Source organism: Lethenteron reissneri, chromosome 4, assembly GCF_015708825.2.
Source record: "Lethenteron reissneri isolate LAM-NWPU_2019-01 chromosome 4, ASM1570882v1, whole genome shotgun sequence".
Lineage (NCBI taxonomy): Eukaryota > Metazoa > Chordata > Hyperoartia > Petromyzontiformes > Petromyzontidae > Lethenteron > Lethenteron reissneri.
In genome coordinates, this window is record NC_083782.1 from 4,315,545 (window position 1) to 4,330,018 (window position 14,474).

At 48.8% G+C, this 14,474-nt stretch overlaps 1 protein-coding gene across 4 annotated transcripts in view; it reads left to right on the forward strand.

Annotated features, from left to right (window-relative positions):
* LOC133349307 (very low-density lipoprotein receptor-like) overlaps positions 1-5,762 on the forward strand; it is a 43,074-nt gene extending 37,312 nt beyond the window's left edge. For 2 of the 4 annotated variants that reach the window (XM_061562684.1, XM_061562689.1), the window contains 5 exons: positions 824-961; positions 1,464-1,601; positions 2,873-2,992; positions 3,529-3,704; positions 3,995-5,762. In XM_061562684.1, the coding sequence (XP_061418668.1) occupies positions 824-961; positions 1,464-1,601; positions 2,873-2,992; positions 3,529-3,704; positions 3,995-4,027 (605 nt within the window). In that variant the 3' untranslated portion in view covers positions 4,028-5,762. Of the gene's footprint in view, positions 1-823; positions 962-1,463; positions 1,602-2,872; positions 2,993-3,528; positions 3,705-3,964 lie in introns of all 4 variants that reach the window. The other 2 variants (XM_061562685.1, XM_061562686.1) reach the window with 2 other exon arrangements.
* Positions 5,763-14,474: the final 8,712 nt, after the last annotated feature.

Below are 14,474 nucleotides of genomic sequence, written 5' to 3' on the forward strand. Positions count from 1 at the left end.
GGGGAATAATAGCCATTTTCTATACTTTTCAGGCATAAGCAATTAAAAATAACACTTGCACTACTCGGGAACAAATCGTGTTTTACATCGTGTAATTCAAACCGCTTCAGGTGTTCCGGTTATAATGCACATTACGTTTTAGTGGTGGGGGGGGGGAAACAACTCCCCTGGAGTGCTGCGACTTCCACAGAGTAGATTACGACTGCAGCAGTTCACAGCATCTTCAGCAAAGCTGCCCCAGGTCATTTCTGTAAATTGCCATCGAAGGGTGTTTTTATCTAGTATTTTCAGATGTGCAGAGTCTTAAAGATCAGGTGTCTATCGCCTGATCATCACTATCTTCAGTAGTATCGTTATGTACTGCTGATACTACAGAAGGACACATCAAGGCTGCTATCTGCTGCAAGATTGTTCAAATGCAGTGCTTGCGGTAGTTTTTGCAAAAATATGCCTCCCAAATAAAGTTAGACTGGTGGTTGGTGTAGTGGCAACGTTTAAGATTTGTTCTTGATTTCAGGTTTGTGCCATTCGTAATGGTATGCATGTACTTTGCATCAGGTGAGTTACACCTGTGTACATGCATTAATATGTTACACGATGTGCTGTTTTGGGCAGGCAGTACTACCTGCATGTTCAAATGTGCAAAATTGTATAGTAATGTTGGTTTAAAATTATGCTGTGCCGTACATTCGTTAGACATCTTTTCAATAATGCAAGTTGGCAGCAACTGTATAATAAGGAACTGCTGGTCTGGAATTATGCACTTGTAACTCCCCAATGTTTTCAACCACCCCTACACACACACCCTGCTGTGCACCTGTAGGCCCCAATCGTTGCGAGGGCAGTGGCTGCGAGTATCTCTGTCTGCCGGCACCACAAGTCGGTGCTGCATTGCCGCTCTTCTCCTGCGCGTGTGCCGACAATTCCCATCTCAACCCCGACGGAAAAACCTGCAGCGCCGGTAACCCCCTTTCACTGCATTTGTGCCCTGGCAAACATTCTTTTGTATTTTTGTTTTTTGAAGAAAGTGAAAGTAGTGGTAGAGAAACTCTATACAATCGATGCTCGTCTTGTGCAAATATTTTTTTAATTTGGTAATCTCAGCCATCTGGTCCCATGGACCAATTCACCTGCACCTGCTTTGAAAGCCAAGCAGGTTTTTTAAGCCTGGGTATTGCTTGACTAGGGGATGGCCAAGGCTCTTAAACAAGTTGCGTCTTGCCTTGAGGGACTCTGGGATGTGGACTGCCAATGGCTCAATCCGTTGTACTTATGCTCCCCCACTAACCAGTGGCTTTAAATTTAACACTCAATAACGGACATGGTATGTGGGGAGGCCCTTGTCTGGCAACTGACTTGACCAAGAGCTATACACCAAATAGTTGTGGTTTTTTATAACGGACTCCATGATAACCCTTGTGCTAACACCATTTTTTCTGCCTCCCCACCCCATTAACACGAAGCCACCATTGCAGTGTCCACCGCAGCGCGACCCACCAGCAACGCCGAGATTGCCCCAATCCCAGGTCCCGCCGTCGGCCCAGGTAGTACGGCTGCCATGCCCGCCATGGAAACAACCGCCCCCGGCATACCCACCCTGCGTGAGCATGGCTTGCTTTTTTTGATAATTGACTGTCTTGAGGCTGGTGCTCTTTGATCGCATGTGTAAACACCCCCCCCACCACCATTTCAATGCCATTGTCATTTTTAAGGTGACTCCCCTCTTGCCTGTTTGTACAGGAGGTCGTGAGTTCCATCGTGACCTTGACGCCTGTATTTGGAGTTTGCATGTCTCCTAAGATTCTAAATACACGTACCCCTCATGTGGAGGAAGGGGGGGTTGGTCTTGAAAAGTGGCATATATTAAACAAGAGAGATTCACGTGGACTATCTTTCAAAATGGCTTGTGGAGAGTTGCTGCTTAGTTTTATTACTGCACCTCAGACGCCACTACTGACCTCTGCTGCCTGACTACCAATTGGCTCGCAGCACGTTCCGTGCACACAATGGCCAACACGCTGGAGCGCTATTACAATAATGGTGTGAAAATTGATCTTCCGTGTCACATCAAAATCTCATTATTTAAACTTGACTTGTAAGTGTGCCTGTTTAACCATGGTGCAACAAAGTGCCCAGTGAGCTGTCTTTCCTACCACACCCCCCCCCCCCCCCCCCCCCCCACCACAAATCCACTGCTTGCCATCCATGCTGCCTGTAATGAAACTGACAGTTTTGAAACCCTTGCCAGGTTAAGTCACCCTTGGCTAGAAGACAGATATTTTATGCACCTAAAAGTGCCGAGGTGGCAACTGGTGGGCAAAAATCTGCTTCAATTGCTTCAAAAAGGGAAATGCCACAAGCAGTCGGTGGGTAACGAGGGAGGACTTTCCATCCCCTAGCTCAAGCCAGTGGCGCTAGGAAATGTGGTTTTTTGGCTTGTGGGGCAGTCCTAGAACTAAGAGAACCAAATTGCAGCTTTGTTTTGACATGCAGGAATGACTGCTTGCCCATGAACCACCACATTGCCTGAAATTTTTGTATTTTTCACTAAAGCATCTACTGCCAGTCACTTTCCCTGCTGCTGCGGAAAACCACCTATTTCATTGGTTGCTCTTGTCAAAAAGGGGGGGGGGTAGCTCCACTCGCCATATTGCCAGTGCTTCCACTGCTTTTGCCATAATTAAACGTGTTCCATCTCTTGCCTTTTCTCATTGTTTTGAGGCCTTGCACATTGCCACGGTTGCTTTGGCTAAGGTGCATAGGCTGGTACGATGAATGTTTTTAACATAACTGAGGATGACGCATGTCACATTTGTTTAAAACATCTCTCCGTACCCTGCCACTGATTACGAATATTTTAATCTTTGCGTAGCTGCAGGCAACAGGGGCTGGCTGGGGGCCTGGCTGTCGACGGAAGCTCCGTCAATTTCCACCAACGCGGAATCGGAGAGCGGCTCTGCCTCCACGGTGGTTGGGGTTCTTATCCCTTTGGGTGAGTGGCTGCCTGCCCCAGCCTCCCTCCCCTCCCTTGCTACTCTTGAGCAGTGAACAAGCATCCTGCTACAACGTTGGTATGTTTTGGCACAATGTGAAGAAACTTTGAGTACCCAGAGAACCTGTGTACATGTGACTTTTGATGCTCTGCACAGATGCATTTCACAAACTCTATTTACTCTGGCTCCCCTTTTGGATCTCTGACCAACACCTCCACGTGCATGGCCCAACAATTGTGCTTCCCAACCCTGGCTCTACTTCTGAAATCAGACCCCAGGGTTGATGTGGTCATGGGCATATTGATTGGTCATGCACATGTAGCAGCAGCTTATTTGACTTTTTTTTATCGTGCACAGACTTCTTGACCCCCCCCCCCCCCATTCTTTATCTTGATGCCGCCTCACCCTGCTGTGGTATTCATGTACATGAGATTCTTCTGTCAACCCCTTGTTGGGTTCTGTTCCATCCATCCTCTGGTGGCTAACAGCAAGTCTGATACCTTAACACAGTACATGCCGCCCCACCCAACCGCAGCGATCTTGGCCATGGTGTGCGTGGCTGGCTTCTACCTTTGGCGGAACTGGAAGTTGAGAAACACCAAGAGCATGAACTTTGACAACCCCGTGTATCGAAAGACGACAGAGGACGACGACTTTGCGCTGGACCACAACGCGTCGCTCGCCCCCTCTGTGGGCCACGTCTACCCGCCGGTGAGGCTCCCTGCCGTCAGAGCCAAGCTCGCCAAAACAGACGCAGACCGAAATTATGTAATGACCCATCCAACCATATCCTTGACCTTTACCGAAAGAACCACGAATATGAATCCCTGCAGTCACGAAAGCTTTAAATCCAGACCATCCAACCGTTTGCTGAAACAGGAATTGAATTGCAGGTTGTCTTTGTATTTGGGTTTTTGGGCATTGGCTCAAATTCCGTGAACCACAACCTTGCCTGTTTGTGTGCGTTGCAGCTGCCTTGATTGTCGCTGCTCTATTCCCAGCTGGTGGCGGTGAGCACAGAAGACGATGAGTGAAGAGCGACGCGTTCTCCTCCTGTGGCTGTCGGCAGTGACATGATGTATCAATTCAACCCCTCCCATCCCTCCACACCTCCAACCTTAACAAAGCACTGGTGGTTTGTGTTCATGTGTTTGTTGCACTAGCAGGGAGGAAGTTTGTCCTTTGTTTAATAACTTGGTTGAAAAGGGAACTTTTCGGGTAATTTGTCTTATCAATTATATCTATACACCCAGCTGGCTGCAACATTGAAGCTGTGTAGACTAGTTTCATGCAACAAAAACCAAATCTGCCTCTTCCCTCCAATTTAGTTTTTTCTTCCCAGTAAAAATATTGTGCAATTTGAAGGCTCCGGCAGGTGCATTTCTAGGGGCTGCGATGCAAGGTGCACGATTTGAGCCGTGGCCACATCCCATGCTAGAGAATTTAACTCCTGCATAGGTTCTCACTTGGGCCTTGTGCCTCCTGCATGTTGTGGCTTTTATTGTTTTGAACCTTGTGCGTTTTTGGCACTGGCCGTTTCACTCCGTATGCCTGCGAGCCTCTTTTTAATCCATTCTGGACGCTTCCCAGTCTGTGGGGTGCATTTGACATGAAATCCATGTGGTGCAAGCAACCTAAGCTCCCGAACTAAATATGCCAATGCATCTTCTATTGCTAGTATACGAAAATAAAATTTCTCACCCCCCCCCCCTTACGTTGAGGTTGATTCTAGTGTGGTACAGTATTTATCAGACTGCCTTGTCTTGCAGTAGCCTACTCAATTCTTGTTACCTCCCTTTTCCAGCTGTAAATTGAATGGCTTGTCTTTTGCTCACCAAACGCACGTAGTTTTTCTGGCGCTAGTATGTCCACGCATGTCCCTGGTGGCACCCCCCCCGCCCTCCCTCTCTGGTGCGAATGCAGCAACAATCTTAACTGGAGAACCTTTCTCCAATGACATTGTTTTGTACACGCAAGCTGCAAATGCCTTGGGCTGGTACACCCCCAGTGTGCATTGCAACGGTCAACCCTGTCATTAATTGCAGTCGGTTGTGGCTCACAACTTCAGGTTGGGAGGCTTGGTCGTTCTACCTAGAGGTTTTTCCAGCCTCCTGCAGCAATAAGTTATTGACGTTAAAGTGTCTACCCACTGGATAATTGTACACATTTTTAGCCGCGTAATGTTGGTCTGCGAAGCCACTGCACTTCGCATACTTAAATTAATCCACCTGCACGGATCTCCAAGATGGTGATGCCTGCTTGCAGCCTCAACCTGATGCCACGTGGCCCATCTTAAACCTCCACTGGTGGCGGTTAATCGGTGGCTTTGACCAGTGGTGTGCATGGTGAAAGTAATGGGTTTGGACAAGGGATAACTTTTTTTGTACGAAAATGAAAAAATAAATGACTTGGTGCTTTGCTTGTGCAAAAAAATTTCAATTTCTGCTGTACATAAACGTGGCTTATCGCTGTACATTGTTCTGTGAATCACTGAAAAGTTTGGCAATTTGAAAACGGGTGGATTTTGCTTTTTGCAAATGATAATTCGCCATTGACTTATTGAGCCAGAGTGTATTTATTTGTGCTTTGTGTATGGTTTATTTATAATTTTTGTCCTGCCATGATTTGTGCAACTACTGGAATCTACACGCTCCCCTACCGTTGGTCCGAAAGAAGCAAGCGGCGTTGCGCACAATGTGAAAAATTGACACCCGTGTCTGTCCTTCCTTCGTCAACTGTACAAAGTTCTTATTAAAGAAACGGTTTTCACTTCTGTGGTCCCCGGTGCTTTCTTTTGGGCTTCACGGAAGACTGGACAACCCTGGGGTCTAGTTATTTTAAAACAAATCTATGGGTGACCCTCCGCACCCCCCCCCCCCCCCCACCATCCAGAATCAGAATATTTCTGTTGGAATCAGATTATTTACTAAGACAATGTCTGTTTCGTGTGACATCACTGCACGTCGACCAGCCCCCTAATTAATAATCATGAACAGGTGACGTCCTCCAATGGACACCCGCCCCATTAATATTAGCGGATGACGTCACTCCACGGGGGGGGGGCAAGGTGCCTCTCTCCCCTCAAGGTCAACTTACAACCCTCACTAAAAAGGCAGAACCCTCGCGTCACGTGATCTCTGTAACGCTCTTGAGACGTCAAAGTAAAAAGGACATGATGAACACGAGATTACTGTATAACCTTTAAATTAAATAGGTCTCACTGCGCCCTTTACAAATTGCACACGCATTAATGCAATGAATATCACGTGGCGGTTTGCTTTTTGCTTGCAAGTTTCAGATTTACTGCAATCCACCCGTCCTTGGATGGGTAAAGGGCTCGTGCTATATAATGCTCTTCAGATGTTCGATGTTCAGGAATCCTGCATCCTGAAAGCAGAAACGCCAAGCCCGACTCTGGTACAATGGCACGTCCCCATTGCATCACCTGCCCATCCGACAACACACCGGAACAGGATTTTATCCAACTGTTTTGGTCAAGTGTTGGGGCCGCTGGTCCCCGGAGTCCCTCCCTGCTCCGTGCCTATGGCAGGGGCTCCGCCGTGCGCCGACCCCTCGCTGCTCTGCGAGCAGCTGCTGCCGTCGCTGGGCTCATCGCCCGACGGCTCCCCTCCCTGGTCCGTCCCTCCGCGAGCTCGTGTGAGAGGCATAGCTCGCCGCACGCCCTCGTTCACCTGCAGACGCTGCGTTGTCTCTCCACGGATCACGCGCTATTAAACGGGGGTCGGGGGCGAACGACGCTGCCCTCACACTGCGCGAGTCCCGGCGGCGACAGACGGATCGGGGACCTGCGGACGCACCGACCCCTTCACCCACACTACGAGCGCACACACCTGCACACACGCGACACCCACTCGTGCGCCGCTCTACGCAGCGCTCACTCACGTGGTGAACCACAGTGTACACACGCGCACCCACACGCTCACACTGCACGACAATATCACGCGAGACCACGCTTCGCTATTAATGATTTATTATCTGATACCTGGTAATTTAATGTTAAATCAGTGAGTCGACGAGGCTGGCCTACGCTGATACCTTTATACCTATTCCCGATTCATCTGCTATGATTCTAATTCACCTACTTACTTCCTGCTGGATGCCCACGGCGGTTCGTTGATCCCGTGCTCGCAGCGCATCTCGATGCGTCTCACGGACAATCGGGTCGCTGGACTGGAGAGCGTCCTGTCGCCTGGCGCTGGAGAGAAGAGCTATTTTCCCTCTGCGCCCCTCTATTTATCCTCCCTACCTCAAAGGGGATGCTGCGCTGAACAATGGGCTCGTGCACCCCAAGCCTGCGCACGGCGGTTCCCGGGCGCTGTTGATATGCTAATCAGTGAGCGACGTTGGCGGCGTACATCCTAATTGCTCCCTTACCCTTCCTAACAATGGGGCCTGCGCGCTCAAGCGCAATTATCCCAACCCTCCATGCCTATGCGCAACAGCCCCTGTGACCCCGCTATTCATGCTGTCTCGTGCCTCCCCTGCTTGCCCCGTCGACCCGTGGGAGTGTGTGTGGGGGGAAATGCGCCTCAACCGCGGTGGCCGAATGCCCCACGCCGCGACCACACCATATTAAGGCCGGCAGCAGCGCCGCGGTGCCACGTAGCACGAGGGAGGTCATCCAATTCCCTGATCGCCGGAAACCGTGAGAATTAATCCCGATAAGGGTCTCTCGGATAAAAACCGGTCGGCCAGACGACCTCCCCTCGGAGCTCTATGGGGGGGGGTGGGAAATGAGTGCGGGTGTGTTCATGTGAGGTGAGGTGAGGGAGACGCGGGGTCGGCTCCGTTGCTTGGTGGTGGCGAGGTCGGGGATTTGGTGCCTGCCGAACGGCTTCGTGGCGGCGGCATCACACAAGCAATCCACCAATTAATTGGTCGTGCAAAATCCCCCTGAAATTATCTTTCCCATGTGATGGCCATCATTTGAGCCAATTTTATATTTTCGTATTAACTTTTCTTTTCACTGGATTGGCCATGCCGATGGCCTGCTTGCTCTGGCTGGTGGCTCTGCATGCCTGAAAATAAACCAGCGCTGGAGGCAGGGGGAGGGTATGGAGCGTCAACATTTTGTGCAATTCACTTTCCCGTGGGCATTGCTCAACCCTGACTGGTCAGGATCAGGTACAGCAAAGGTATAGGTTTTCGTGTTTATGTTTTTATTGCGGTTGCACCCAACTCAAGAGCCGAATGGCTCACAGGGCTATAACAAATAAATGAAACTGAAACAAAGTCATTGGTAACATGGTGTTCCCTATTCTTATTCTTAGGTTTTTTTGGTAAAGTCACGTAGGTAAAACATTAAAATTAATAAAAGTAAAATAAAAATAAAATAAAAATCACTCCGTTTATATAATGGTTGGAGATGGGGGGGGGGCACACTTTTTATTCATATGGTAAGGGGAGGCTTAAGAGGGTGAGCCTTTGTTATGGAGAGGTACGGTTTGTGACAACCTGTGAAAAGGAGAAAACAACTAAACATGGTAAACCTGTAATAGTTGTCTGTCAAATAAGATTGGCCAAATAAGTGTAGTTAAATCTTTTTTTTCCCTCCTTGCCCTGAGTTGGTTGTAATGGTTGCTCCCACATAAATCGCTATTTTAATTGGCTGTCTAAGACGACTACAGAGCCGAGACAATTGTTGGAGGCTGCGTGGCTGCCTTCCAATCTGGCCGTGTAGTTTCGCCAGATTTTCAATTATCATGAGGTGGGGGTAGGGAGGAGGGGGTGACAAGACCCAAATGTTTGTAACGTGCTTTTTAAGTGATTTAAAGGACGCGTTGCAATTGCATTCGTGCAAGAAAACAAATGCACGGATTATAAAGTGTGCACCAGGTAAGTCTTGCTGCTCGCTACAAACTTTTAGAATGGGGCGGCGGGGGGACTTTAAAATGGTACAAATAGAACATTGGGAGCAAATATGCAATTAAACAGATTTGTTTAGACGGGTAAAGGTGCCAGAACTCTGCGAAGTGCAGCAGGGCTTCCTAGGCTTGACCCGGAGAGCCTAGGTCCAGACCTGGGTTTGAGTGACCCATGAGCGTTGTGCATCTCCGTTGTCGTGAAAGGCGAGCCGGCAGCCTCTGCAGTTTGTCCCGTTGCAAGCCGAGACCAGAGTGTCGGATTCGTGTGGTGGACGAGACCCCTGCCATAGGGATGTGACATTTTCTCTGGACGGTCCATTTGTTGATAAATTGCCAAAACTTTGCCTTTCCCCATTTTTTTTTATTAGAGCATGACGCGGGCTAACTGGGGGGTTGGAAAAGTATTCGTACGGCACAGGATTTTTTTTTTGGGATGCGCGGCTTTAACCTGTGACGCATGCCCATCGAATCGCTGAATGTGACCACCGTTTTCATGTCTGAGCTCCCTTGAGGATCTTAAGTATTTGTGTACAGTGATGCAGGGATGGTGGTGGTGGGTGAGGATGTGCGTTTTTATATTTAGCCGAGGTTCGAGGCATGCTCTGCGTCTCGTACAGAGGTGTCGGGTTTGTGTCCTGCCCCAGTGCCAGCGAAGGTATCGAGTGAGAGGCGCTTCGCCTGTGCCGAGCAAGATGCTCCTCTGCGGGGTTTTGGGGAGCAGTCAAAATAGACAGGCGCGCGCGAGGTCTTTACACGTGGTGCATTTTTAACGTCGCACGGTGGTAGCGGTGGTGGTGGTGTGGATTCTAAAACCTCTTACCCCCTCCTCCACCGACCCCTGCAAGCATTTTAACGGTCGTGGTTGAAATGCTTTAAGTTGGGCGGTGTTTGGTGTTGGTGGCGTGCAGCACGCTGTGCTACAAACCCACCGAGTTGGCTCTGCTGTGGCTAATAACGTAGGTGGCGAGTGTCTGACACCGACCAGCAATGTGTGTACAGCCAGTCGAGAACCGTACGTATCCAACCGCGCTAATCGGAGGTGCACGCGTTTGGTCAAACAGGGTCTCCCACGACCAAGAGGTCTTCAATCAGCAGTGGATCGACGGTGACGCACATTTAAACGAGTGCTACAAGTCCTGATGCTTTCACGTGTTTTGGTAATACAAAAGTTTTGGATATTTTTGAAGGTGTCAACCCCCGTTCCCCTCCCAAATGATATTTGTGCTATGGGTACCTTCGGGCAATTTAACATTTAAGTCTTCCGTCGACGTAAGTAGTGCACCACCTTGTGCTGGACAGCGCAGACAGAAGCAGTGGACGCGATGCCCCGTGTGAACCTGGTGACCTGAATTTGAGTTGTGGCCGTTGGTTGAGCCAGGGTGGCGAGTGAGATCGGAGCTGGTCCCATGCTGCTGCTGCTGCCGCACGAACCCACCCTGGCGAGAGTGAAGCATTCATGTTGAACTTTTTTCACACCGTACGTAGCCAACCGTGCTAATTGGAAGTGCGGGGGGGGGGGACGACAAACTAAACACGAGTTAGGTCAAACAATCCCCATGACCTTTAAGCATGGGCAGGCCTCTATCCAGTAGTGGATTCGGGATTATAAATGCACTTATACTTAATTATTATAATGCAATATTACACATTTTGCGTAACGGTGTTTCTATGAGGCTATACTGGCATGTAAGTACCAGTATGATACTTGGGATAGAGTGTCTTAACCTCGTTTTGTGGTTGCCAAATTGCTCCACCCCTGGTAATTTATTATCACATTTTATAATCCGCACAGTAGACCTTTTTTAGTATTACAGGACACCAACATTCACTCGAGCACTGCCCTGCAGCGGGATGTTGGCGGTAGATCTTCATAGCCAAGAGATTTCGCGGTGAAGGAGCCTAATTATAACACATTCCTGCGGAGGGAGCTGGTAGGAACGTTGGGTTGCTCGGTCAATGGCCTGCAGGGTCAACGGCGGCGTGGTGTATTCCGCAAATATGGCCGACTGTGAGGGCGGGCACAAGCCGGCGTGAGTAGATTAAACGTTGAGTTTTATAAGGGCACCACGGGGTGACCAGCCCCTCCCCACCCAGCCCCACCCCTCCCCACCCAGCCCCTTCCCACTCCACCCAGTTTTATTTCTCCCATTTTTGGATGCACGACGGACGGACGGACACAATAATCCCCTGTGGGCTGGTGTCACCAGGAGGTTCCGACCAGTATTTACTAAAGGTTTTTGTGGCCCTATGGGCCCTCATCTGCAAAGTCCTGTGGAGGGTTTGTGGGCCTTCGGGCTTCAGTTCTAACCAAGTGAACTACGCTTCAGTAAGAAAATGACAACATAAGGATTGTGTTTTTGTATTACTTCAAGAACAACATAATTTAACAAATTGTCTTTATAAACCATATCATTCGTGGATTTTCCATCTTCGATGGCTCAAAGCGGGATTCTTACGTTCTGAACACGGGCTATAGACACTCAATTTTTTCACAAAGGCGAAAAATATGGGATGTTAGTCCAGTTGTAAAGTATTGAAATGCATATTTCTAAATGGAGGGAATAACAGAAGGAAGCAATCCACGTGACCTCGGGGAGAACATGCAAACTCCAAATACTGTATTTAGATTGTTTTGCTGCTATACATTTCCACATGATAAGCCACTTTATTGAGCTATTATTTGTGGTAAGTTAATACCTCCAATGAGGTTTAGCTGGTAAGATAAAAAAAGTTAGATTTATATATATTTTTAAGTGATTTATTTACCTTTCCTATACGTTGAACTCCTGACGTGTTTTTATATTTCTCTTCTTGGTTCTTTCGGCAAAGTCACGTAGAAGAGAAATAATACAATAATAAAAATAAAACATAATAAAATACAATTATCACGACGTTTTGGCCACAGCGCAAGCAGCCGTCCTCAGGTGAAGAACAGGTCATCTGTGAAAAAGAGCTTCATCGCTCATCGGATTCCTCCTCCAGTACAAATAAATAATTATGATTCTGATAACCCCGTGGCAGACCCCTTCATGCTTGGAAACCTTCATTTGTCAATATTTTTATTGGTAATGAACAATTTTTTTTTCATGCAACCAGTTGTGACGGAAAATAAGATGCCGTAAATTTCATACTCGTCTCTTGTACTCGTAGCACAAAGTACAATCATCTTACTTTTTAAAATTCCAAGCTAAAATGTATTCATCTTTTTTTGTATAATCGCAAGGATGCAAAGAATATTGTGGGCGAAAGATGTAACGCTCATAGGAGCACAAATTGAAAAGCGCTCCAGCATTCTTCTTGGTTCTTTCGGTAAAGTCACGTAGAAGGGAAATAATAAAATAAAAAATATATATTATTTTATTATATTATTATATTATTTTATTGTGTTTTATTATTTTATTACTTCCCTTCTACGTGACTTTACCGAAAGAACCAAGAAGATGAATCCCTACAGTCACGAAAGCTTTAAATCGTTACAGCAATGTGACATAAATCGTGTCCGTCTTCTGTGGTCGTTCCTGCCACCTCTTCAACTAGTTGTCTTGCATCGCTTCGGTGCTGACGGTCCGCAGTCACTAACAGAGTAGGGGCGCCACGCTTAGCGTGATGTTAACGACCTCGCCTGGTATACCGGAGGTCGTGTGTTCGATCCGGACCCCTGACACCTGTATCCAGTATTTGGAGTTTGCATGTTCTTCCCTCTGGCCGCCCCCACTGAGCGACAACACATTCCTGCGGAGGGCGCTGGTAGGAACGTTGGGTTGCTCGGTCAATGGCCTGCAGGGTCAACGGCGGCGTGGTGTATTCCGCAAATATGGTCGACTGTGAGGGCGGGCACAAGCCGGCGTGAGTAGGTTAAACGTGGAGTTTTATAAGGGCGCCACGGGGTGACCAGCCCCTCCCCATCCCTCCTAGCCCCACCCTCTCCACCCAGCCCCTCCCTCCCCTCCCATCCCCACCCAGCCCCTCCCCACCCAGCCTCTCCCCACCCTCCCCACCCAGCCCCTCTCCACCCAGCCCCACCCCTCCCATTTTTGGATGCACGACGGACGGACGGACACAATAAATCCCCTGTGGGCTGGTGTAACCAGGAGGTTCCTACCAGTATAACTCTTTTCTCAGAAGCGACCTGGCCACGAATGATAGCTCAACAAAGTTGCTTTTGTGGACATTTATAGCAGGCAAATACTCGAATCGCGCGTGACGTCGATTCTAAATGCGGAGGGAAAAACCGAAAGGACCCGCAGAAAATTCCAGGCGATCTCGGGGAGAGAGAGCGAGCGAGAGACACGCAAACTCCACATATACAGCAGGCGTCCAAAAGTCGGGATGGAACCCACGACATCCTGTATACCAGGCGAGGTAGTTGACACCTCGTCATTCTGTAACCACCCCACCTTGGGACGTTTCTAGACCCCCCTTTGGCGATGAACGTTGTTGTTTTAGTTTATAAATATATACAAACGCACTGATGATGATGAAGAAAGCAGGCGGTGCTGACTTACATGCGTGCTTGTGTGTGACACAACCACGGCTGGGGGGGGGGAGCACGTGGTGGGGGGGGGGACTGATGCCAAACGCCAGGAGGCAGCTGCTATTGTTGCCAGCTATTTAAAACACCCGCCCGCCTGATTACATTCTCGGAAGCGTCTATGCAACTTTGTGAATCTCACGGCAAATTATAAATTACGCAAAGTACCAAAATACACACGCGCGCGCGCAGGCGAGCGATGGAAAATAAAAATGAAATCTGGATTAATTAACACTGCCCTGAATGTTGGGTATGTAACGTTGACCTTCTTTCGCACCGTAAGTAGCCAACCGTGCAATGAATCCTTAACTTGCCGAGTACAACGTCGCATATCCGACTCGCTGGCAACTGCGAGGCGAGTCGGATTTGCGAATAGTCGGATTTATGAACTGCTTTTACAGAATAAGTGAACTCCACGCACAAATAAATGGGTCAGTGGACAAAAACAAAATGACGCACGCATTCATTTAAAACGGTGTGGGGGGGGGGGGGGTGCTTGACCATTCATTATAAGTCGGCGACTTTACGTGACATTAAGAAGAACTAAGTGGCTGTGTGTTGAGGTCGGATGTTGGATTCGGGCTCACGGTGTTGCCAACACGAGGTCACGATTATTCCTGAAGCGGTCGTGGGCCCCCCCCCCCAGGCCGACTCGGCCTCAAATGAGTACCTGGTGCGGTGTGTAGTAAACATCGCCACTGGGGGAAACAAAGGCGGCCGGGCGTGGTGCTGGCCACCCGCCCCGATCGTGCGCCGAACCGATCTTAATAGGTGCGACTCGCCAAACAGCACTTGCCCCAGCAGTGTGTTAAGGCTATACGGGGGATCTTTGTCTTTGTGTGAACATTTCGAGAGAGAGTGACTGTGTACACCATGGCCCCCCACAGAGAGAGTGGGGGGCTGTTTGAGCGGTTTTTGGGTTGGCCCCAGTATTGCATGCGGGACGACTTCGTTTCTTGACCTGCCCATCTCATTTACGCAACTTATGCGCGATTTAGACAACGCTGGTTCGATAGAGAGAACTAAAACAATGAGAGAAGACTGAAAAGTGTGCAAAGAAGCTAC